Source organism: Schistosoma mansoni, chromosome 2 (genome assembly GCF_000237925.1).
Source record: "Schistosoma mansoni strain Puerto Rico chromosome 2, complete genome".
Taxonomy (NCBI): Eukaryota; Metazoa; Platyhelminthes; class Trematoda; order Strigeidida; family Schistosomatidae; genus Schistosoma; species Schistosoma mansoni.
In genome coordinates, this window is record NC_031496.1 from 29,740,619 (window position 1) to 29,763,647 (window position 23,029).

General features: G+C 37.7%; 2 protein-coding genes across 2 annotated transcripts in view; one reads left to right on the forward strand and one right to left on the reverse strand.

The window, feature by feature from the left end:
- Positions 1-6,034, reverse strand: part of Smp_021170 (VPS13C protein, putative (fragment)) — a gene marked incomplete at both ends in the record, with an annotated part of 125,584 nt that extends 119,550 nt beyond the window's left edge. Inside the window, 11 exons of the mRNA XM_018796326.1 lie at positions 2,483-2,545; positions 3,217-3,388; positions 4,778-5,015; positions 5,048-5,105; positions 5,140-5,220; positions 5,253-5,315; positions 5,349-5,509; positions 5,551-5,652; positions 5,688-5,783; positions 5,814-5,900; positions 5,935-6,034. Of these exons, the coding sequence (XP_018650550.1) occupies positions 2,483-2,545; positions 3,217-3,388; positions 4,778-5,015; positions 5,048-5,105; positions 5,140-5,220; positions 5,253-5,315; positions 5,349-5,509; positions 5,551-5,652; positions 5,688-5,783; positions 5,814-5,900; positions 5,935-6,034 (1,221 nt within the window). The remainder of the gene's footprint in view (positions 1-2,482; positions 2,546-3,216; positions 3,389-4,777; positions 5,016-5,047; positions 5,106-5,139; positions 5,221-5,252; positions 5,316-5,348; positions 5,510-5,550; positions 5,653-5,687; positions 5,784-5,813; positions 5,901-5,934) is intronic.
- Positions 6,035-13,811: 7,777 nt separating this feature from the next.
- Positions 13,812-22,348, forward strand: Smp_021160.1 (putative peptidyl-prolyl cis-trans isomerase). The gene is made up of 17 exons (XM_018796327.1): positions 13,812-13,880; positions 13,941-14,019; positions 14,065-14,249; positions 15,485-15,574; positions 15,621-15,716; positions 15,771-15,833; positions 15,869-15,920; positions 15,984-16,127; positions 16,186-16,345; positions 16,398-16,549; positions 16,603-16,678; positions 16,730-16,926; positions 16,979-17,130; positions 17,171-17,227; positions 17,275-17,344; positions 19,545-19,746; positions 22,104-22,348. Exons 4-17 carry the CDS (start codon positions 15,543-15,545, stop codon positions 22,292-22,294), a joined length of 1,644 nt encoding a protein of 547 aa, XP_018650551.1. The 5' UTR covers positions 13,812-13,880; positions 13,941-14,019; positions 14,065-14,249; positions 15,485-15,542; the 3' UTR covers positions 22,295-22,348.
- The last annotated feature ends 681 nt before the right edge of the window (positions 22,349-23,029 follow it).

Below are 23,029 nucleotides of genomic sequence, written 5' to 3' on the forward strand. Positions count from 1 at the left end.
AACCAATTGTTGGTCACTGGCTACCATGGGACTGCATCTCCTCACGATGCTCCACCGCCTTGTGGGTTAGACCTTTAGGTGAAAGGCTCGGGGTGTGGCCCCCTTAGAAAACCACCTGCTTCGGTTTGGGCACCTGGGCAGTATCACAGCCCTCACACAAATAAATGAAATGATGATTTCTACTGACAATCCTCCAAAAGGTTGCATTAAATTATATCATATTGACGGTTTAAGTACATAAACGCTTATGCACCATAATAAAAGTTGAAATTACGTTTGTAATCATAAATTAGTTGACAAATTTCAATTGTTTATTTTAATATGAAAAACTACGGATGACGGTTTAGTTTGAAAAAAGACAGAAAATAATAAGGGAATACCGTCAACTCTGTAAGTTAAAGGAGCATAACCATAACAATATTTTTAATATCGGATCACTTTATGCACAAAATTATTCGGTGTTGTATAAAGTACAATAAGAGGGAAAAAAGGTTCACGTGGAAAGGAATATTTAAAAGACAACGAATAATAACAACGACAATAACGAAAAAACTCGCCATAGGTTTTTTACCTCCGTGCTGTTTGCTACCGAAAATCTGACGAGAATACACGAATCATTGGTGTTGTACATCATGCAGTTATCAAAAAAATGATACCTCTAATAACTTTATAACACATTTTATTACTGTGAAAAATTATACCAGCAAATTACAGGATATTAGAAACTTTATGTATATATTGGTGTTCCAGGTAAGGTACGGTAATATTTCTTCGTTATTTCCACTTAATACACTTTGGCTATGTGCATCTTTATAATCAAGACATGTTAAAAGTAACTGGTTAATTCATTGATGTCAAGCAGTATCTTTTGGGGCATCATAACGTGTAGATAATATCCAAATTAATTAAATTAAACTGTTACACAATAAAAACATGATGGGTGTCGACTGGTACGAAGCCTAGATTTAGGGGACCTTAAGTTTAAATAGCAACAGTCTATCAACAAAAACATCGCTGATTCTCAAGTAAAAAATAAACCGTTACTTTGGGTTTATAATAAGCCTTAAACATGAAGGTTTTAGAATTTATTGGTTAGTTTAAGTTAATCAGTCCGCCAAAAACAACGCAGATCCTGCGATAGACAAATACCGACACTAGTTCATAAATCATACCAGCACAGTGAAACTAGATTTTCAAAGTGGACGACAAACATTGAAATAGTAGCGGTGCTCATGATAGTAAAAAAAATATGGTTTGATAAGAAAAAATGACGGGAATATGAAGTATGAAATAATGTCGAAACTGAAGATGTACGGAAGATAAATAATACATGCACCTGTATCACTGTGACCAATTACGTGGTATGTCACCTGAGATATTCAATTAACTAAACGGTTAATGTCAGAATATGCACTGTTTAGATAACAACTAGATTCCGATCAAACAACCGTCAGAAATGAAGTACTAGGTATATTTTGAAGTTTCTTACTGAAAAGGATTTTAAGCAACGCTGTACTTTGAATTCACCAACCCTAGTGCAATGACTGGTATTTTCAGACTTGATCCACACCCTAAGACATGTTTATTATTAAACCTGACAATGAATTAAATAAATTTCTACTTGTAATAAGTGTTTAGATAAAATCAACATGTCATGGTAATCAATAGATACTTGTCAAAAACACTTATTTCATAAAATAACTGGATTATTACACACACCACAACATTAACAAGTAATACGAAATATGTTTATACATCTAATTATATTTATAAGTACACAGGATTACTACTAACTCAAGTTAAACATCTGTAACATCTGAATATAAATCGCACAACTCTTTATTCATAAGTTATCGGGAAGGGAACAGATTAATATAATTATACAACTAACTAAAGTACAACGATAAGCATAAACATCACTGGTACTACATCATAATATCCTTTGATGATACGACAAATAATAGATGCAACGCCGAACATACCTTCTTGAGAAGTGGTTTCCGCTTTTTTACTTTCTTTTCCGAATACTTCGTTGATTAGGGGAAAATACGAATTAGAAAACAATACACGACAAACAAAATACTATAACCTATATCTAAATGAGGACTGATTATTACCGTATAGTAACGTCAAACTTTTTTTAGAATGTCACATACTTGTGTAATATTCAGTAAAGGTGGATTACGTGAAAACTTGCTAACTTTCGAACAGTAAACAAGGATTACATTGATGTTAAGTACTTATTGCTAGGTTATTCATCTCAAAAAAACGGGATGTGAGCACTCAGTAGGAGTTTACTAAAATAGAATCAATGGAACACCATGTTAGTTAACAGTCGATGGTTATCAAAACTATCCGACAACGATGAACAATTTCAACCGCCATCACTTAATTCGCCATCAATTTATCCATGCGCAACCAAATCCGTAAAAAGGTTATAGAAACATGATAAGCTTATACAATCATTTAAAGGTGTATGTACCTGAAGTTCAGCTTGTTGTCGACATAATACAATGTTGAATACATCCAAAAACTCTTCATATGCCTAAAATGAAAAGTGAGAAAGGGAAGAAAATACTAATCATCAAATAAAATGTCCGATGACTTCGGTCACCAAAATTATGTTACGAGGCAAATTTATTCACATTTTGAAATGAAAAAAGATTTGAGGTTCAAATATATCATTTTAACGCCGTCGCATTTTCTGAGTTGGACAGATTATTGGTTAAAAAATAGAGGACCTATGACTACTGTCCAAGAACGAGAAGCGAAATCGTGCAATGTTAGCAACTCTATCAACGGATCTACACTTACAAATAACTTATGAAACGACAAAGCTGACCTACATTATTAGTAAAAGAAAGTACAGTTGAACGTTGCAACACACCAATGTGGTCGCTGAGTGGTTAAGGTACTCATTTTCAAACTAATAGGCCTCAAATTCTAACACCTGTCTAATTATATAAGTCTCAGTAGGAAAGTAGCATCACTAGCCTCCGAAAAAACTGCTGTTCAAACGCTGGTATATACTTAGCAAACGAGTTGTATTAACTACATCGAATAACGAGCAGAATTGTTGAATTCTTACTACTGCTGTACACCGTCAAATTTGTAAAAATTGGTCGGAAATTACGATAAATTCACTTGATGAAAAAACAATTAAACGTATATCAATTTGGAGATAAAATAGGTTCAGATTTTTTGAGTAGTTTTTACCTCTATATTAGCTAACTGAGCCTGACTGAGTTTATCTCCAGATAGCTTTTTCCTCCAGATTGCAATATACTCTCTTGATATTTTTCTATGTTTTGATATATGTTCCCATGACCACATAAGATGTCTGCGACGAACAGACTCCTCCAAAACAGCGTTGTATGCAAAACGCCACCTGAAAGTGATTAAAGCAGTAATTTTATTTACATTTTAGAGTAATCTTATGAAAATATACATTAATGTGATCTATCGAAAACTCTGGCTTTTCAACATTATCACCTTAAAACTAAATTACAACTTTAATAGGAATATTTTTGGTGATAATAACGAATTATTACGAAACTGACAAGAAACCTGTATAACTATATCCCAGCAATGGACATAACATTGTTTTTGCACTGATAGCCAGAAAACGCTAGATACACAAACTCTAAGACCCACATAACTATTGCTGAGTACAGGTTTATTTACTTTATTTTATTTATTTATTTATACACATAAATATCGGTACAAGGAAGCACCAGATAAATATGAGCCTCACAAATCTCATTCGATTTGTGTGAGTACTGTCATACTGCCCAGGTGCCCAAACCGAAGCAGGTGGTTTTCTAAGGGGGCCACACCCCGAGCCTTTCACCTAAAGGTCTAACCCACAAGGCGGTGGAGCGTCGTGAGGAGATGCAGTCCCATGGTAGCCAGTGACCGACGATTGGTTCATACGCCATTTGTTCCCACAGGATACTGGAGTCCATGTGCACCATTGGTTTGGAATGAGGGTTTTCCAACTCCCCTGTGTGAACTTTCCATGTCCACCAACCCGGTTAAAGCGCCGGACATTCGCTTTTCGTCCTCTCACTTTCGTAAACAACACCCCCGCTACGAGAAGGCAGTGAGTAGGACTTCTCTGGCAGAGGCTATATATTCGCGTGGCCATGTGAGAGCATTTGGAGAGGTAGAGCGGACTCTCCCCACTCTCGGCCGTACCAGGGCATTTGGGGGCAATATGAGGACATTGTGAGAACTGATGAGGCTGACCAAGTTGAGTTAAACATAAACAAATTCGGATGTGAAACTAAATTGCTAGTTTTACTAAACAAGTAATCAAAAGTGCCGACTGAAACAGTTGGTTTTCGTCAAAACCCCCCTTCTTTTTCCTAGTTTTATATTATTTCAAAACCCATAGTTTTAACGACTTACCAGCGGAGAATGCTAAGAGCACCACTCACTATTTGATCTTAATATGCAATCTCTAGCTATTAGCGGTAAAACTTTAAGTAATACTTGTATTGCCGTTTTCGGAATCCTGTGTTTCGAAATTTATGTTGGGATCTGGTTCCACGCATATATACCTTGCCTTTAACACCTACATACAGGATTCAACTGTAATGGATCGCTTAATCAAACTAAGTAAGCTTAAATAAACATGAACGGTTCAGCTATTATGTGTCTGGCAATTCTGTAGTGATATTATATATACGTATATATATTATACGTACAATCGAACTTGAAATAATGAGGAAATTAGATGAAGAGTTCATTTACCAAACCAAGAGGAAAAACCCACCAAACTTTGTAATTCTGCGAAATTGGCGTCAATGGCCTGTATTTACGGTATTTTCCCTGAGTCACGATTCTGTCTTGAGCTTCCAAAAAACAAGTAATATCATGGTATTGAGAAAGGCTGAAACACAATTCTATTTCGGAAAAGTTAACAACCAAGTCCATTTGTGGTACGGAATAATTTGTCTCCTCTGGTCTTGTGTGAATATGAAGCATTGCCGTGGACGAAATCGGTTTTACCACTGAAAATGAATATAAGTGTTACGGAACTTACAGTAATGAAAGCCTGTGTTAAGATTATCTGGACTGGCGATTGAGCTGCGCATAGCACTCTAGAAAATATTCTGAAGAAACTAACTCACATACCCGAAGAGGGACTTTTGCTTTTTCTGCAAACTTCGTGGACATTGGATTCCAATACACACCAAGACTTGTAAGTTTTACAAACTATAATGTTATTAGTGATTTATTGCACAAACTTTGATGAATTGACGAATGGATTCATCCTTAATAAAAATAGGTTTCTGGTTACTATCGCACGTCTAAAAGAATGTGTAAGCTGACATATATTTTACCTGAAATGTTAGTGCACTTAAGGTTAGCCCAAGAGAGAAAGTGCGATTCGGGATACTAAAACTATCCTCATATCGTATATGGATATCTTTTATTGAGATTTGCAGGTTTTTTATGACTTGCGCTGCCAACTTCTCACCGAAAGAATCTGCTTTAGAATCATCTGAGAGAGTTTGAATGGTTAATTTGATTTTAAAATATTACCCGAATGCTTAGGTTTCAAACGAGCTGTCTCCACACTAACTAGTTCCTTTTGTTTCAATTCTTTGGCATAGCGCTTTTCTTTTGCTTCGTTATATTCCACAGCTGAAGAAATTTTCTACTTTAGGGTATGATCTTACCTATGTTTGGAACAATGAGAACATAAAGCCCTGTTAACTCAGCAATGGTAGGTTCCGTGAACAGGTTTTTGAAGGGTATTTTAAGAGTTAATGAACCTAAAAGTAGATGCAGTAATTTTTGCTTACTTATGTGACCTTGCAGGACTTTGACAGGTAAATCCAAATCATCAAAAGCATTAGCTTTGATGTCCAAGTTTTCAAGCTGAGCATTTCCTGAATTGAATAAATTACGCAGAACACAGCCCACCTCCAAGAAGACCAATTTTTAGTTGAGATGCGTTTAGTGCTTCTATATATGAGCCTAAATACCTGTTGATTAGTTCCACAACAAGCGACTCGAAAACCATCCTCCTACGTAAGTAAAAACTAGCGGCTTGACCTAGACCTTGAGTTCAGACGGTTCAAATAGCTCTGGACGGAATAGAATAAGTTTCAGTCTTCAGTAATAAGGATAGTAGGTTGATGAACCTGTGTTAGTCCTGACAGATTTCCTTCTAGTGAAGGTGCAGCTTCTCCTTGGAAATGTTCACTGATGGGGCTGATACCACTTGTTCGGGTAAGGCGTCCCAGTCATTGACCACTCGATCAGAAAAACGGGACAGCACCTTTAGTTTATTGGATTGTGAACCTTCTTGCTACGACCTCGGAGATTATCAGTGCTGGAGGGAGCAAAAAGATAAGACATATTAACACCCAAATCATAATTGAAGATACGAAATACAAGTATAAGGTCACCTCGCGTCCTACGATAAGGCAAGGGGAAAAGGTGTAGACTTTTTAAACGCTCATCGTAAGGAATTTTAGAAAGACCCTTCACTAATTTCTTCCCCACACACTGGACACGCTCAAGTGAGTTAGTATCCTTTATCGGACATGGGATAGATGCTTGGATACAGTACTCTAAGTGTGGTCTTACGTAGGTGGGATATAAAATTCGAAACATCTCGTCAAATCATTTGAATGCTCGGCGAAGTGACCATAGCGCCCGATAACCTTTGGAAGCAGCTGTGTTGCAGTGAGTAGTTGTTTTCAAGTTGTGACTTATTATTACTCCTAAGTCTTTATGTTCTTGAGTGTGTAACTATTACCGTGGTCGATGTGCATGAGAACGCTCTTCCTGGAATTAACTTCCAAGCCTCAATCATGAGCCCATCTAACTAATTCGTCTAAGTCAGCCTGTGGATGACAACGATCAACCTCACTTCTTATTGTTCCCCAGATTTTGACATCATCCACAAACAATAATGTCGACGACTCAAGCAATAGCGGTAATTCATGAACGTGAAGAGGGAAAAGTAGAGGGCTCAAGATACCACTTTTGATCAGCCTCCATTCGGATAACGTTCCATTGACGCTCACTCTCTGTCTGCGGTCACATAGGAAGTTTCCTATCCATTCCTGTATAGCACCTGTTATTCCAAAGCTCGAGAGCTTCTGCATAAAGCCTAAGTGTGAAACCTTGTCAAACACTTTGCTAAAATCCATGAATATCACGTCGATAGACAGGCCGTTATCGAGGGCTGCTGTCCAATCCTCCCTCGCAATAAGTTAGTTAAGCATGAACGCTTGTTACGAAACCCATGTTTTTTGGGAGTTACCAGATTGTACAAATCGATGTGACTTAGTATCTTTTCGAGTAAGTTAACGACGATGCTGGTCGGGCTGACAGGCCGATAGCCAGATACGATCCGTCTATGACCATCCTTAAATATAGGACTGACCATAGCGTCTTTTCAGTCTTTAGGTAGTTGAGCGAGTGAAAGGGACATGTTGAAGAGTGTAGCGAGCGGTCTTGAAATAATGTCCGCAAGCGTGAATGTAACCCATCAGGGCCCGATATCTTATAAAGTTTGAGGTTATTTATCAATGAAAGAACAATTTCCTGAGTCACGTGTATAGATCATATGGTTGGTATCTCTGTGTAAATAGGACGAGTAGTAAAAACATTACACGTAGAGTAGACTTCACTAAAATAGCTTGCAGAAGTCTCAGCGTTTGCTAAATCAGATTCAGCTAGTAAATCTGAATTTTCGATTAACAGTAACGCGGGAGTACATCACTACGTTTTGTCCGCCGTTTAACGCACGAAAACCGTCGCTTCGGACAAGTACGGCTATCATATGCCAACTGTCGTTCTTAAGTGGTACGGGATTTTGCTATGGTCTTTTTACATATACTCCAGTTTTTCATATTTGCACTTAAACGATGCCTGTCCCATTGACAACAAGAAGCCCCGGAAGTGTTTCCTACGCTTTAACAAATTCCGGGTTTCCTTATTAATCCATGGAGAGCAATGTGATAGCTTACGTGTTGACCCTGAGATAGACGGTTGAGTTACGGGCTCGAACGTAGCCTTAAACCTATTCGATTCGTCTTCGATCGATCCATCAGCATCGACCGACCAGTCGATCGAGAAAGCACAGTCTCTGATTGCCGGAATATTAGCTCTCCAGATATTAGGACGGGATGGAGCACATGCAAATCCTATACCATGTATCTGGAACTTAAAGGAAAGTACAACGTGGTCATTATTCACTAATGGGGAAAGGTGTTGAATGCCGACGACTTCTTCACAGTGGTGTGTGAGGATAAGGTTCAGCAATGACAAATCATGTTTCAAGTCAGTATGTGTCGGCTTTACAATACACTGTACAAGTGCATACTGAATAATTGTTGATAGAAGGTCGCTACTGAACCGCCCACCTGAAACTGCGAGCTCTATCCAGTTGATATGTGGTACGTTGCAGTTTCCAACGATGAGACAACGTTCCGCCTTACTCCAAGAACAGATGTGTCTCATAATAAAGTCGTCAGCAAGATAACATGGGCTACGATATATTCCTCCTATAGTCACTAACCCGTTTCTAGACCTAATTGTACAACATGCTACCTCACATGTACCACTAATATGCGCCTCCGATATAATCGATTGTATGCGAAAGTAGTCCCTAACATATAATATTATGCCTCCTCCCTTGAGACTTATAACTCTATAACTTCTGATACAGATGTAGCCTTAAATGATGGGAGAACAGTCTATATATACAGTGAGCCAAGTTTCTGTGACAACAATTATATCGGGATTTAATTCATCCACCATCGAACTTAGGTCGGACAATTTATTCCAAAGACTGCGTGCATCCGTGTAGCACACATTCAAGGTGCTTTGAGAATCATACGTTCTACCTATACAGGTCTCGGAAGCATTGGTTTCCAAGACCTGACTACCCGAAGACCCTTAATCGTAAGGTTCGTTTCGCCATTCAGCTTTGGAGTTCTTAACTCTGTAAAAGCATTCTTCCACTTGATTCTATCCCCAAGTGGCCAATGTGGTTGAATAAGAATATTTGAACCACCAGTTTTGTGTGCGTTTTTTAATATTTCGTCTTTTTCCTCAAAATTCCCGAGTACTAACAAAAGGCTAATTGCTTCTTGAATGAGTGACATTTTGCTAGAACAACAAAACATACAGAGCCAATGAGAATTAGGCCTTGGGCACCTTTTATAGGCAGTGGGACTTAAGCGGGTGCATATTTTATGGAACCACTTCTAACATTCATCATATTGAATTCCTCCTTCTGCAGGGAATAAGCAATATGACTGTCAACACTTGTGAGCCGACCATCCTAAAAATTAACTAAGGTGGTAGACGAGATGGATGTGTAAGACAAATCTCAAACCTTGATCAAACAAATCATGCCAAAGTCGACCAAAAATTCTTTGATGCAGTAAATACACAAAAGCAAGATCAAAACACACAAATACAATATCACTTTAACCGAAATAAATTCAATTAAAGTGTAAACAGTAGTTTCGATGCGTAATTTACGATCAAAGCAGTGAATTTAACTCAATGAGAAACTATACCACTGTCCTTTTAAATAGCTGTTGCTTAACTGGCTTCTGTATCTAGTGATAGTCGGTCACCAATACCGCCAGATAAGAATTTAGGTATATTTGACGATAAAAGAGTAGAATATTTGTAAATTATAGTGAAATACTCTCGTTAGTCCTTAGTCTCCAGTCTTCATTAATAGTGACAGGAGGTATATCGACCTATATTGATTCTTGCAATTTGTAACGCTGTGGAGGTTCAGTCTCGCTTTTGATGTATCAACAGAAGTTGCCGATATCACGTGTTCTGATACAGGATTCCAGTGATTCATTGCTCGGAACGAGAAACGGGACTCCAAACAAACGATTTGATCTCGGTTTTTCGAAAGCTCTTGGAATATCCTAGACGGAAGGAAAAGATAAGGCATATTAGTACCAAGACCGTCGTTCAACGTACAATAAACCAATATTAGACGACTAGTTGATTTATGGTAAGACAACGGAAATAAGTTTAGGTGTTCCAGTCTGTTTACAAAAGACAGGGCAGAGAGACCTCTTACCATTTTGGTCGCTCGTCGTTGGACTCGTTCTAACACATTCGCCTCATGCTTGAAACAAAGGCTCCCTACGTGGATCCCCTGTTCCGAGTGCCTTCTCATGAAAGTTGGGTGTAATACTCCAAATATTTCCTCGCCCAAGTACTGGAAAGACCTACGGATAGCGGCAACCTCTCAGTTAGTCGTAGTTTTGAGGTAGCTGTTTATTATAACTCCTGGAAGTCCATTACATTAAATAACACAACACATTGCGTCGTGATATGAATCGTCACAGTTATCTAGTCACATCACAACAATCTTGGTAGGGTTAACTTCTAATGACCACCTACCCATCCATGCGACCAGTAAATTTAAGTCATCCTGGAATATTATTCTCTCTGACATACTATGTAAGAAACTCCAGAGAAAAGTACTAAGTCAGACGATACCTGTTGAGAAACGTCGTCTGTACAAATTAGGAAAAGTAGAAATCCTACCACTGAACCCTGAGAGACCCCACTAGAACATCCTGTAGCCTGAAAAAAGTGAAGTCTTAGAAATTCGGTTGTTCAGATTAGAAGTAAGCCAATCAATTAATGGTGGCTATATACCTAATCGTCTGCCCTTATTAATAAGATATATGTGATTGACCCCATCAAAAGCTTTTGAGAAGTCAAGATACATGACCCCAATCTTCCCCTAGCTATCAAGTATGCTTGTTCAACTGATCACTATGACTAGCACGTTAGCTATACAAGAATGACCCTTCCTGAAATCATGCTGTCAGGGTGATAAGTTTATGGTTATTAAGTGGCTACGTAGACCGTTGCGTATCAGGGAGTCCATATTTTCGAGGGTGGTGGGAGAAGTGCTACCGTCCTATAGCTCGAAGGTTCACTGAATCGACCTCCTTTGAAAATTGGTGCAATGTGATCCAGCATTCAATTTTCTGGTGATGTGCTTCAATTTAGCGAATGTGAAAACATTACGCTATGTGGTGTTGTCAAGATTGAGACCGTTTCTCTCAGTATAGCGAAATTGACCATATCGGAGCCAAGAGTAGTATCCTTGTTCAGGTTCTACAGCTTCTGATACACCAAGTCAACACCCAGCTTCATTTCTGACAGTCCTGTTGAGTTGCAGGTGAAGCTTTCATTAATGTAGTTAGTATGGGTTGGTTAAAGTGTCAGAGAGTACTGTTCTGTCAGAAGGTTGGCAGCGTCACCGTCGTCGTTCGTTGGACCATTAGGACCTAGTTTTGGTAGCCCTATATATGACTCTATTTAAATTGCGTTATGATTGTTATTGGGATATACATGTTTCCAATCCTCGCATGTAACCATCGATCTAAATCGCGTTATTGAATAACGGAATAAAATAGGTCAAATACAAAAATAAAGTCTTGAACATGTACATTTTGTACAATAGTTGATCAGGACAGACAATCAGAGAGACGAGAACGAGGAAGCAAAGCGGAAAGGATTGGAGAAGGCATGTTAGACAATTCAATTTACTTAAGTGTTACTCAATATTTATAGTCATTTCTAGTCGAGGTGAAATAGAGTAAGGCTAGGTAAGTAAAGATGAAGCAGATAATTAACAAGACCAAAACGTGACTTGGGAAGGGTGAATAATCTGGTTGGTCCAGAAGCTAGAATAACCTATGTGGGCTTGACATAGGGCTTATCATTACATAGTAATTGGGAAGCTCCGTTTTTGACTTGCCGGAGAAAGGCTGTGTGACAGGATAAGCCTTTCTCACCGGATACAAATTTATGGGTTAGCTTTATTCGATACTGAAGCCTATCTTCTATTATTGCCTTTGCGCACTGATTCCTTGCTTGTTTGAATTGACTGTATGTACTGTTGTCACTAGTTCGTTTATATTCCGACCAGTAGTGCCTTTTGTGTTTTAGCAATCGAAAAGTGTGATTCTTGATAATTCTAGGTCGCCTAACATGTCAAAGCAGTCCATAACTTTCAATTTTTAGCGTCAAACAATCCAAATGAGTAGAGCTTGTGGTGCATACGTCAGCTGAAAATCGTAATTAGTTAAAATTAGGGAGTGTAGTGGTATGTAGTTGAAAGCATAACTTCAGCATCATTTGTATGCTTTTTAGGTTTTCTTACCACTCTTGAGCTTACATGTAACAAGTCATTCGGTATCACAAAGGGTCTCTAAAAGTTAAAAGCAACCTGAGGTCATCAAAGTTCACACTCTTAGGATGCCAAAACTTAAAAATACTACTTGTCAGTGTTGAGAGTGTCCAGAAATACTTCCCTTTGAAGTCTCTAAAAGACCAAAAACTTTAGGACAATTTTTACATGAATAACATTGAACAGAAGCTTCATAGAAACATCTAGGCAAGATAGAAGCATGTTTCACGGTTGTGATTGGATATTCGCCTTTACTGACACCACATCTAGTATCATTCCGGATACTTCGAGAAGTCTAGGATCTTGTGTAGCTCTTTAAATACCCTCGTTTCTCTGTACACAAACTGACCTTGTAAAAAGGCTTCTGCTAGCAATTCGAGCCATTTCACTTGCTCCAGTTGACGTATGGAAGTGGTTAGGTTTATTGAAACGGGCCGGTAAGACAGTCCAGGTGTAGCTACAGCAAACCGCGATAACAGAATATACAAACTGTTTAAGCAAACTTGGAGCCAATGAAAGGAAACACGAAGAGAAGATACATAGAGTCTGAAATGAATCACCAGCTCAAGTCGAATCTCAGGACGAACAGAGTCCCCATGAGGTTACTAGCGTTTGTGACTGGAACCTCTACTCTCAATTTATGTAAATGACCTTACGTTTATTCTGATAATTCTGAGCTTTGATGAGAAGATTGTGAATAATAAGCTCAACTTTAGGAGTATCTCACTTGGTTTCAAGTTAGGTGGGCAACAATAGACCAACTTTAAACACCCAAGAGTTTAGAGCAGTCAATCTGTGACATATTGTACACTTCACATAAAACTCAGAAATTTCCCCTATAGAGGTGTCTGAGGTTGCAGAAACTCTTCAGGTGTTGGTAGCGATGATCCAAAGTATTACACTTAGTGTAAAAAATTGCCTTTAGAGATGACCTTATATTGGTAACCTTGAAGTCCATTATGACCAGTTTGCTGGTAGAGCTTCCTACTTGATTTCTAAACGATTTATACGACCCCATTTAAGTCACGGAAATACAATGTCTCCTCACTCACTCCAAAAGCAGAACGTTAATTGGGGACGTATTAGAAGGCTAGCTAAGAAATCGACTGATGGACTCAAATTCAGACACTATGAAGAGCGTCTCAAATGACTGAATCTTTGCACATTAGAAAATAAACTAATTTGTTTTTCACTACAGCTTACAGACGAAATATCATAAAGAACATGTTATTCCGTGATCATAAACGCTCTGTTACTATTCATACCGCAAACTGAAGGTGGAAACAATTCGCTTATTCTGCTAATCGATGGTTGGAGATTGAAATGGAATGCGCGCTCTTCAAGAGAAGCGTAACTAATTGTCTTAACTGCTGTTCTTTTGTCTACGTTAGTGAACTTAGGTAGGTATAATTTCATTCCGACTTTCATCCCTCTCCTTAAAACACTTGAAATATTCTTATTTCTCATATAGAGACCGTTTTTTTCAAAATATATTTAACATTGCGATTACCTTCGGGAGAATGCCGAAATCTCGCCACAATAATCCTTGGAATTTTTTTCATGGTTATTTTTACTTCATATTTCGACCCAAAATGCCTGAAACAGACACGTTTTGACCCATAGTTCCTACTTCAATCCGATCTTACGCCCAGTACTTTTGTGACAAGTCAGTGTTGTAACTTTGTTGACTTTGTGCTCTCTTCTCGTTCTTTCGTTACGGTTCTAGGTCTGTTGGTGATATCCATTTGGAAGTGAATAGTTTGGCTACTTGATTTCACTAGTTATGGTTAGTTCTGTAGCTATCTGTAGGTTTATGCATCTTTTAATCTGAGTGAGTGCGTTTGTCTTAGGGTTATAGGGTCTGGAGCCAGCGGTTATCACATTACTAAAATTTGTTTAATTGTAGTGTGCAAAGTATTGAAAGGGAAACTTTGAATCTGGAAGAAGAAAAAGACGATGGTCCGAAGCAGTAATTAAGTAAACTAATGACGCAAACATGAACAAACGGGAGTGTAAAGACAAGTAAACATAGATGGTAAGGTCCAATACAGGGATAGGATCGTCTGTTTCTGCTATCAGCCTATGACATATGGCAGTAATAATAATAAGTTAGTTTCTAGAAGTGCATTGGGTCCACCCATTCTAAGTGGGGAATAGTAATCCACAAGTGTGCACGTGGTTGTAAACTCTCTTGAAGCTATCAACTGAGAAGGCTGTAGTCACCTCGGTTAGGAGAGCACTCCAAATGAATTCAGCCACTAATGAGGGAGAGTGGGTTTCTTTCTGAGTTTTATTCTCTGATATGCAGATTTTCTGGCGTTTCCTCGCGGACCGTGGTGGTAGGGCTTTGGTAGTATGCTTATGTTGGTGTTGCTTGGCGTATTTACTATCCCTTATTCTATTATCAGGTCACCTATTTTTTCCCGCAGCCCAACAAAAATAATTCAGAATGTTGAGGCCTTCCTTCGTAAGATTTGTTCCTCAGCCCTGTTACCCACTTCGTTTCCTCTTCTCTTCATTTATTCGAATAGATATCTTTTCTATAGAGAGAGAGGATGCACTAACGTCATTAACTTCGAGCTTAGGTCGTGCGGATGTTTTGTGGTGCTAAAAATATTTCTAGGGTGATAGCACCAAGCCGTCTTCGTAAAAAAATGAAGAGTTGCATTTGCTTTGACTGCATCCCCAGTATGGTTTGTGTTGGTATTGTAGCTGTAAATAATTCCCCAAAATCAATAGCTCATTAAGTGTTCGACATTGGATGCTGACCATGTCGTTTAAGTGTACTTGTTTAACTGAAGGCTTTCGGTCATGCATCCGTACCAGATCACGTTGCAACACGGCGTGGGACACAGCTCCTACGTTCATTAGCCAGCTTATAGTAAAGGTTCCTCGATATATTGGTAACGAATCAAATATATCTTTCCTGCCTCTTCTCGTCTGACTTCTGGTTTCTATTTGACTGGGAACGAACGATAATAGAAGATACTACTGGTGGCTAGTTGTAAAACTAGAATATCCGTGGTATCCTCAGTATTCAAACAAACCTAAGTAATATGATACGCAGCCAACTAGGTTGGGTCGCGTAAATTCTTTACTCATCTTCTGATCATGAAGATGTTATCACTAGGCGTCCATTTCGTATCTCTTTTTATTCTCGTTAGTTTTACATTTTTGCTCGTTTCCATTTCTTGACTTTTGTAGTTCTCTTAGGCATCTTGATCCAATGAACTGTAATGTGACGTCCTACGTTTTTGTATTTCATTTCAGTTTTATATTATTCGAGGCTGTTCACATTTCTTCTCCAACTGGTTAGTAACTGATTATCATGGGCAAAAAACAGCATCAAAAAGATAAACTGTAAGTTGACTTTTTAATTATTTAATTGTACACATGTGTAATGAAGTTATATTACATGTACAGAGTGGAGTACATTGTATGGTGGAAAACGTGCTACTGATAGTGGTAGACAGTTTAAACGTCTTCCATTTCACTGTTGCAGGTGAGTAGGGGATTTATCATAACTACCTTTGGTTGTTGTTTTTTCTCACTTAAGCATCTCATTTCAACCCTTTTTAAACCCATATTGTACAAAAGAGGGGATAGTTTTCGACTTAGAGTAGGTCAATCAAACAATTAAAATGTAATTTACAGGAATATCCTACCATTTCTGAAAAAGCATGGTATTAATCCTGTTACTGGGTTGGTAAGTAAATTAGCCTTCTACTTCAATACTTTTCCCTAATTGTTTTTCCTCTGTTTTTTGTAGAAAATGAAAATGAGTGAATTAATCAAGTTAAATTTTCATCGAAATTCTGATGGGAAATTTCATTGCCCTGTAACATTCAAAGTATTTAATGAAAATACACACATTGTTGCAATTAAGCCAACAGGGAATGTATACTCTTTCGATGTAATGTTGATTTTTAACTTATTTTAGTAATTAAATATACTTGCACATATATTTCCAGGCTGTTCAACGTTTGAATTTAAAAGCGAATAATTTCCTTGACTTACTCAATTCTGAATCATTTACAAAAGATGATATCATCACAATACAAGATCCTACACAACTAGAAAAGTTTAATATTTCCGCTTTTTATCATGTGAAAAATAAAGAAGAAGAGCAAAGTTAGTCAAGATAATTTTATTATTAATCAATTCATCATGATATTTTGTTTAGATGAAGGCAATGTAGTAGTAATACGTTCGTTAAATCAAGAAACCAAGGAAACTTTAGCTGAATTACCGAAAGAAATTCCAGTACCAGACTATATGTATTCAACTAGGAAAAATTCACTAGACACAGGAAAAAAGCGTGACGTTTTTAATACAGTAAACAAGCACAATTTTATTGTTACCACTTATCTCTTAATTCATCCTTTTAGGCTACTTATTCAACTGGTCGAGCAGCGGCTTCACTTACGTCAACTGTTATGGAACCAGTAACAAAAATTGAACCGGGTTTGTTTTAAAATTCACCTGACCGATAAAACTAATACGTTCCAATTTTAGCAATTCTCGAAGATGATGTAGTCCGATACAAATATGTGAAAAAGAAAGGCTACGTCAGTTTAGTTACATCACACGGAAAGTTGAACCTTGAGTTGCATTGTGATCTGGTCCCGAAAACGTGTGAAAATTTTCTACGTCATTGTTCTTCAGGTTACTATAATGATACAAGTTTTCATAGACTAATTCGCTACTTTATTGTATGTTCAGTTTATTGCTTGTGAATAAAGTTCATTATGGTGTTGTTTTTAGGTTCAGGGAGGTGATCCAAGTGGCACTGGGTTTGGTGGTGACTCAGCATGGGGCGGATCTTTTGCAGACGAGTTCGTTCCTAATTTAAGTCATGATACACGTGGTGTTGTATCTATGGCTAATTCTGGACTGAATACTAATCGATCTCAGTTGTAAGTAAAAATAATACATTTTATTCAAAATATTTTTCAGCTTTATTACTTTCCGAAAGTGCAAGCATCTGGATCGCAAGCACACTGTATTCGGCAAGTATGTCCCGTAACACTGATCGTATATATATAATGATTAAAATCTAGGGTTGTTGGAGGTTTAGATTTTTTGGGAAAAATTGAAATGATGGAAACCGATAAAGACGATCGACCTTTGGTAGGTGGAGTATATTTATTTTGTTTGTAATATTTTGTTGTTTGATACTTGTCTACTTTACAATCGATTGATCACTGTGTGGTGATCAGTCGTGTGTGTCAGGTCCTTCTTAGTGCAGATCGGATCCTATCAACCAAGTTGCAACATGGCCACTAGTGTAGGTGACTCGATATTGCGTGCACTATGTTAGGATGAGATGGTTGTTGGAGGTAGTCTACAGGAAACCCTAGACCTAGGTTCAGTGCTATTTCGGTTGATAGGATTCAACCTGCACTAAGAATGATCTGACACACATGATGTTGATCACCACCCAGTGATCAACCGATTGTAAATACATCTCAATTCTACAGGAGGCCAGTCGCGGCCCAGATAGCCCAGTGGTAACGTCTCTGACTGTGAAGCTAGGTGACACAGGATCTTATTCGTCAGGGAGCATCATTTCCCTCAGGATTACAGGTACACCGTGCTGACGAGTGCCAAAATAGCACGAAACCTAGGTCCAGGGTTTCTTGTTGATTACCTTCAACCACCATCTCACTTGTCTACTTTATTGTATAAAAACTGAAAATATCGATGGTTACTGTGATTTCGCATAAAATAACTAGGCGATTCAACACAAACAACTTTAACTTTAGAAACTGACGTCTATCAGTTTTGAACCAATGGATCAGGCTACTAGTTCACAGTTCTACCAAAAGTGATTAAACTCTTACTTTCTAAACAAAATTGTCAAACCCCTCAGTAGAAAACGTCTACTCATATAGTCACCACGAATAAATGTATGTGATTTAAGTAATGTATTATCTACTGAACAGTCAGTGCCTAGCAAACTCATCGTTAACTATACTGTTATGACATTTGCCCTTATTAATATAGCATGTAATAATGTCGCCAATTAGAACACTGACTTATTGACTGGATCGATGACGTATAAACCAATACGAGTAGCCTAGAGTTCTTATTGGAACTCCGAGACAGTGGCTTTTCTACTAACCCAGCCTATTCAGTACAGAACGCCAATATCAACCTCCGTCATATGAATCGTATATTTCAGAAATACTTGGTTTATACACAAACAAATCAGATCACATCACACTATAAAATAGAAAATAACAATTGTACAAGATCAAGCCGGAGAGTGTCTGTGATTGTGAGACTGTTACTGATAAATACAGAATAACTTAAGAATAGTAAATCATATGATAATATTCAATAGGCCAAATAAAGGCTTATAATAAAAGGAATATGAATATACATATAACGTAGTAACTTAATCGTTATACAATAAGAATATATATGTGATAACGGTGCATAAAGAATTCCTGGTGCTTATCATTCATTTATTCTTCGTTAGGAAATAACATATACACTTTGTACAATCGACAATAAGAGTTGGAGGGAGCTTTAATTATTCAACAGTAGGAAAAGCAGGTGGATGCAACGAAGTCGCTAGTTTTATGGGCTTTTGAAGATAGAAGTTCATTAGTGCTACGAAAGGATTTACAGTGGAAACATCAACAAAAGTAACAATCCATTCTTTGTATTGTTTGTTTGAATCTTTCGATTGATGTTTGGGATTGCAGTTGATAAGTCTCCCATACTGGGTTCGAGTCTCGGAGTGATCATCAACTCTGGGATGCATATACATCCAGCCGACGAGTCCCAAGTGGGACGAAATGCGCGTCTCGGGTTCCACTATTAGCTACTACCCATCTCTGCTTATAAAAAGTAACAATTATTCCTGTCTCAAGAAGCATTTCATTTAAGTTCGCTACACAGTCACACATTTGCAGGTAGCATACGTCCCAACAAAACGGCATGTTTGCTGAACCATTTCAGTATGAAATACTAATACAAAGCATTGGAGTCAACCTAATCAGACATTGTTTTCAGATTTACGTGTATAAATGTTGTTGAATAACAAAAACGCACTCATGTTTTCCGGTGGTTTTATTAATACACCTCAAACATCTTTCCACCTCGTCCGGTTTTCACAGCTTGGGAGTATCACTGGCTTGCATACAAAAACTGACTCTAAGCTACGAGCACAAGGACTTGTGGGATTTCTTTATTTCGTGAGGAACTTAGTATAGCTCTACAAAATCACATCTGTTTAATATATTGCTAATTATCCATCATTTCAACTTGTTTGGTTGGATGAACAGATATTGTCTTTCGGTTATATCTTATCTGTGATTAGGAAGATATACAAATCATAAATTGTGAAGTTTATGTCGATCCATTCAAAGATGTTGATGAAATGTTAAGTAAAGAACGTGCTAATTACAGTGAAGAAATAAACATCGATAACGCTGATAAAATTGTATATCCGAAGCCAGGCAATCGCCGGGAGGAGGAAGCTTTGGAAGCTGCTGAACGTGCTAAACGCAACAAACAAGACGGTAAGTGTTACCGCGCCGAAGATGTGTTAGGCTAATAAAAACTGTTATTCTCATATGATGTTCACAATTTGATGCCCTTTAGTCACTAAAATAGATAAAATCATCCTTAATATAAGCAGGTGTTGTATTTGATCTATCGCCATTTTCCCAAGCCATTCATGTAGTATAGTTTTCCGCTTATTGTTAACGGAGTTTTAGTAAAAAATAAAACCAGTTAGTGGTCGCAAAGCGTTAGAGGACTCTTTTAATTAGTAGGGATAAGGAGCACACAGCCTTTTGGTTTAACTCCGAGTTATTGATTCCAAAGGCGCGATTATTTTCTCGTATTGCCAAATGGCCAGCTTGAAACTATTAATACGGATATTGAAGACTAACACTCCGATCTTACACATTAGTGTTGTTGTAAATTTTCGAGTTAGTAGAAAAAGATAACATTATCGCTCATAAATAACTGCTAATTAAGTATATACCTATTACTTACTATTGGAACTGTTATAAAAGAACAAGTAAATTGTTCGCTATCCATTAATACGAATATAGAGTATACAAGATAATTGACTGGACACCCTAGACCACAATACTAAATAAACTAATCCCCAAATGCCCTGGTACGGCCGAGAGTGGGCAGAATCTGCCCCTCCTCTCGAAATGCTCTCACATGGCCACGCATATATAGCCTCTGCCAGGGAATTCTTACTCACTGCCTTATCGTGAAGGAGATGTTCACGAAATTGAGAGAACGAAAAGCGAATGTCCGAGACTCTAACCGGGTTGATGGACACGGCGCATCCACCTAGAGGAGTTGGGAAATCCTGATTCCAAACCAATGGTGCACATGGGCTCCAGGACCCTGATGAGACAAATGACATATGAACCAATTGTTGGTCACCAGCTATCATGGGACTGCATCTCCTCACGATGCTCCACTGCCTTGTAGGTCAGACCTTTAGGTCAAAGGCTCGTGTGGCCCCATAAGTAAACCACCTGTTTCGGTCTGGGCACCCGGGCAGTATCACAGCCCTCACACAAATCGAATGAGATTTGTGCGGCGCATATATATCTGACGCTTCCTTGTACCGATATTTATGTGTTTAAATAAAATTACATGCCCAACTATTGAATTGTATCCAGTTCGCTGTAAACCATAGAATCGACCTTTCTACGCTCACAAACCAATCACAGATCACAAAAGACGTAAAATACAATCATTTGAGTTGTTTGGAATAATATAAAATCCATTGACTGTCTTTTTTTGTGTCCTGATCAGAAGTTTGGGACAAGACTTTTAAGCAGGGCAATCACCGTTGGCATGTACCGTAGTTGTGGGAACTAAAGTTATTTTCGTAAGAGAAAAATACAACTTGGCGTGAACGTTTCAGAAGTAATTTCTAGCTTGTGATGATCAATTTTCTTTAGTATTCAATAAGCCGGTGTTTCACTTAAAACCCTGAAAATCTTACCAAAACAAAATTCATATGAGAATAAAGCTGATAAATCCTCGGCAAATACCTCGACTTCGAGCTCCAATCACCATGTAGTAAAACAGCTCTGTGTGGTTATGATTTTGAATAGGAAAAGTAATTTCGTAATTGGATTGTTGAGTTCTTATTAATGTATAAACTGGATCTGTCTCGACACACTAGCTGACTGACTTCTCACTCGAATGCTACATTTCTGGTAATCTCTGTTGTTTTATGTTTCCGCACTTTCCCATCCGAAACTGATTAATGGTCTGGGGTAAATCCGATTTATACATCCGTGAGAAGAGATGATAAACAGTAGCTGGATAACCAAACAAAAAAGGACACAACTCACTCGCTTGACAAAACCACACTCAAGTAACATTAATCCATTTGAGAATCGCTGTGGTACGAAGTCATACCAACAGCGGACAGGTTATATGCTTCATGTTTACCAAAAGCTTTCATTCATAATGCTTAGTTTGAAAATTAAATCACAAGGTGTGGCTGTGATCATATGACGCAAGCCTTCTTTGCTTGTACAAATATCATACATGTGTTGAAATCGTAGTAATCGTTATAAGCACGTCTTCTCTGTTGATGTGACTAAAACCTGTAACCGTATGTAATCCGTGTTAATGAAAGACGATTCTCCTCTTAATTCTAGTGATCATAAGGACAATTCGTATGGATCAAAAGACTTATTGCTTTATATTATATCAGTACAACAGTCAAAATCGTTACTCTTAATTAAGCAAACGGAAACATAACGTTGATATCAAAAATATGAGTAAAAATCAAGCAACTAAACACTACTGTCACTAGTTTTCATATGGTTTGCTGTATGACTTTCTAAATATACGACCATTTATGAATATCATTATAATTTACTTTCAGGAATTGCAAAACAAGTGTATCGAACAGGTGTTGGTAAATTTATTCATGATGTAGATCAACTGGACACTAAAGCTATAACCAATAAACACGGTAAAGATATCGATTCTAGTCTACAAATGAATGAAGATGTTTTACGCAAGAAGCAGAAAGTTTTATTAAAGTCACAGTTAACTGACTTCTCTTCATGGTGATATTATTTTTTCAACGGATTTTTGTATATTATCAAAAATATATTTTTCCTTATCAAATAGTGTTATGTTATTTTAAGTGATTCACGTCTACATAGCACCTTAATAGTTGAAAGTTCTTCAAAAATTGAAGTGAGAATGCTGTAGAGTTTTATATCCCTTCTCAATAATACTTAAAAATATTTAAGATTATGCACAGGCCGAATTAGCGGTAAATTGTTACCTAGAACTTCGGAAACACGTCTTTAATACATGCTGTGTATTGTAGCCCACTGGGAACATGTTCAATAATTTCAAATTCTGCCTTCAGAACTAACAGATCTATCCACAATATTTACAATAGAGATATTATGTACACATTAAACACCTGATCATGTGATAAACACAACCTCTCGATTATCCAACGAACGACAAGAAACTAGATATTGGCTAAAAAAGGAGAATAGAGTAGACAAATAGTGGAATCCAGATGGCGCGTTTCACGCTATTTGCGACTCGTCAATTGGAAGTACTTGCATCCTAAATTTGATACCCACATCGACACTCGAACCCATCATATACCGCTTTAAACGAGCTATATATATATATATATAATTCTGAGAAACCCCTTTTTGGTATAACTCAGTAGTGTTGCTTATGGATATCAAACACTTGATTCACCTTACTAAACTTGGTATTAGATATATGCATTATATGAAAGCTAAGACGACTTAATGACTGCTGATACAACAGTAAATG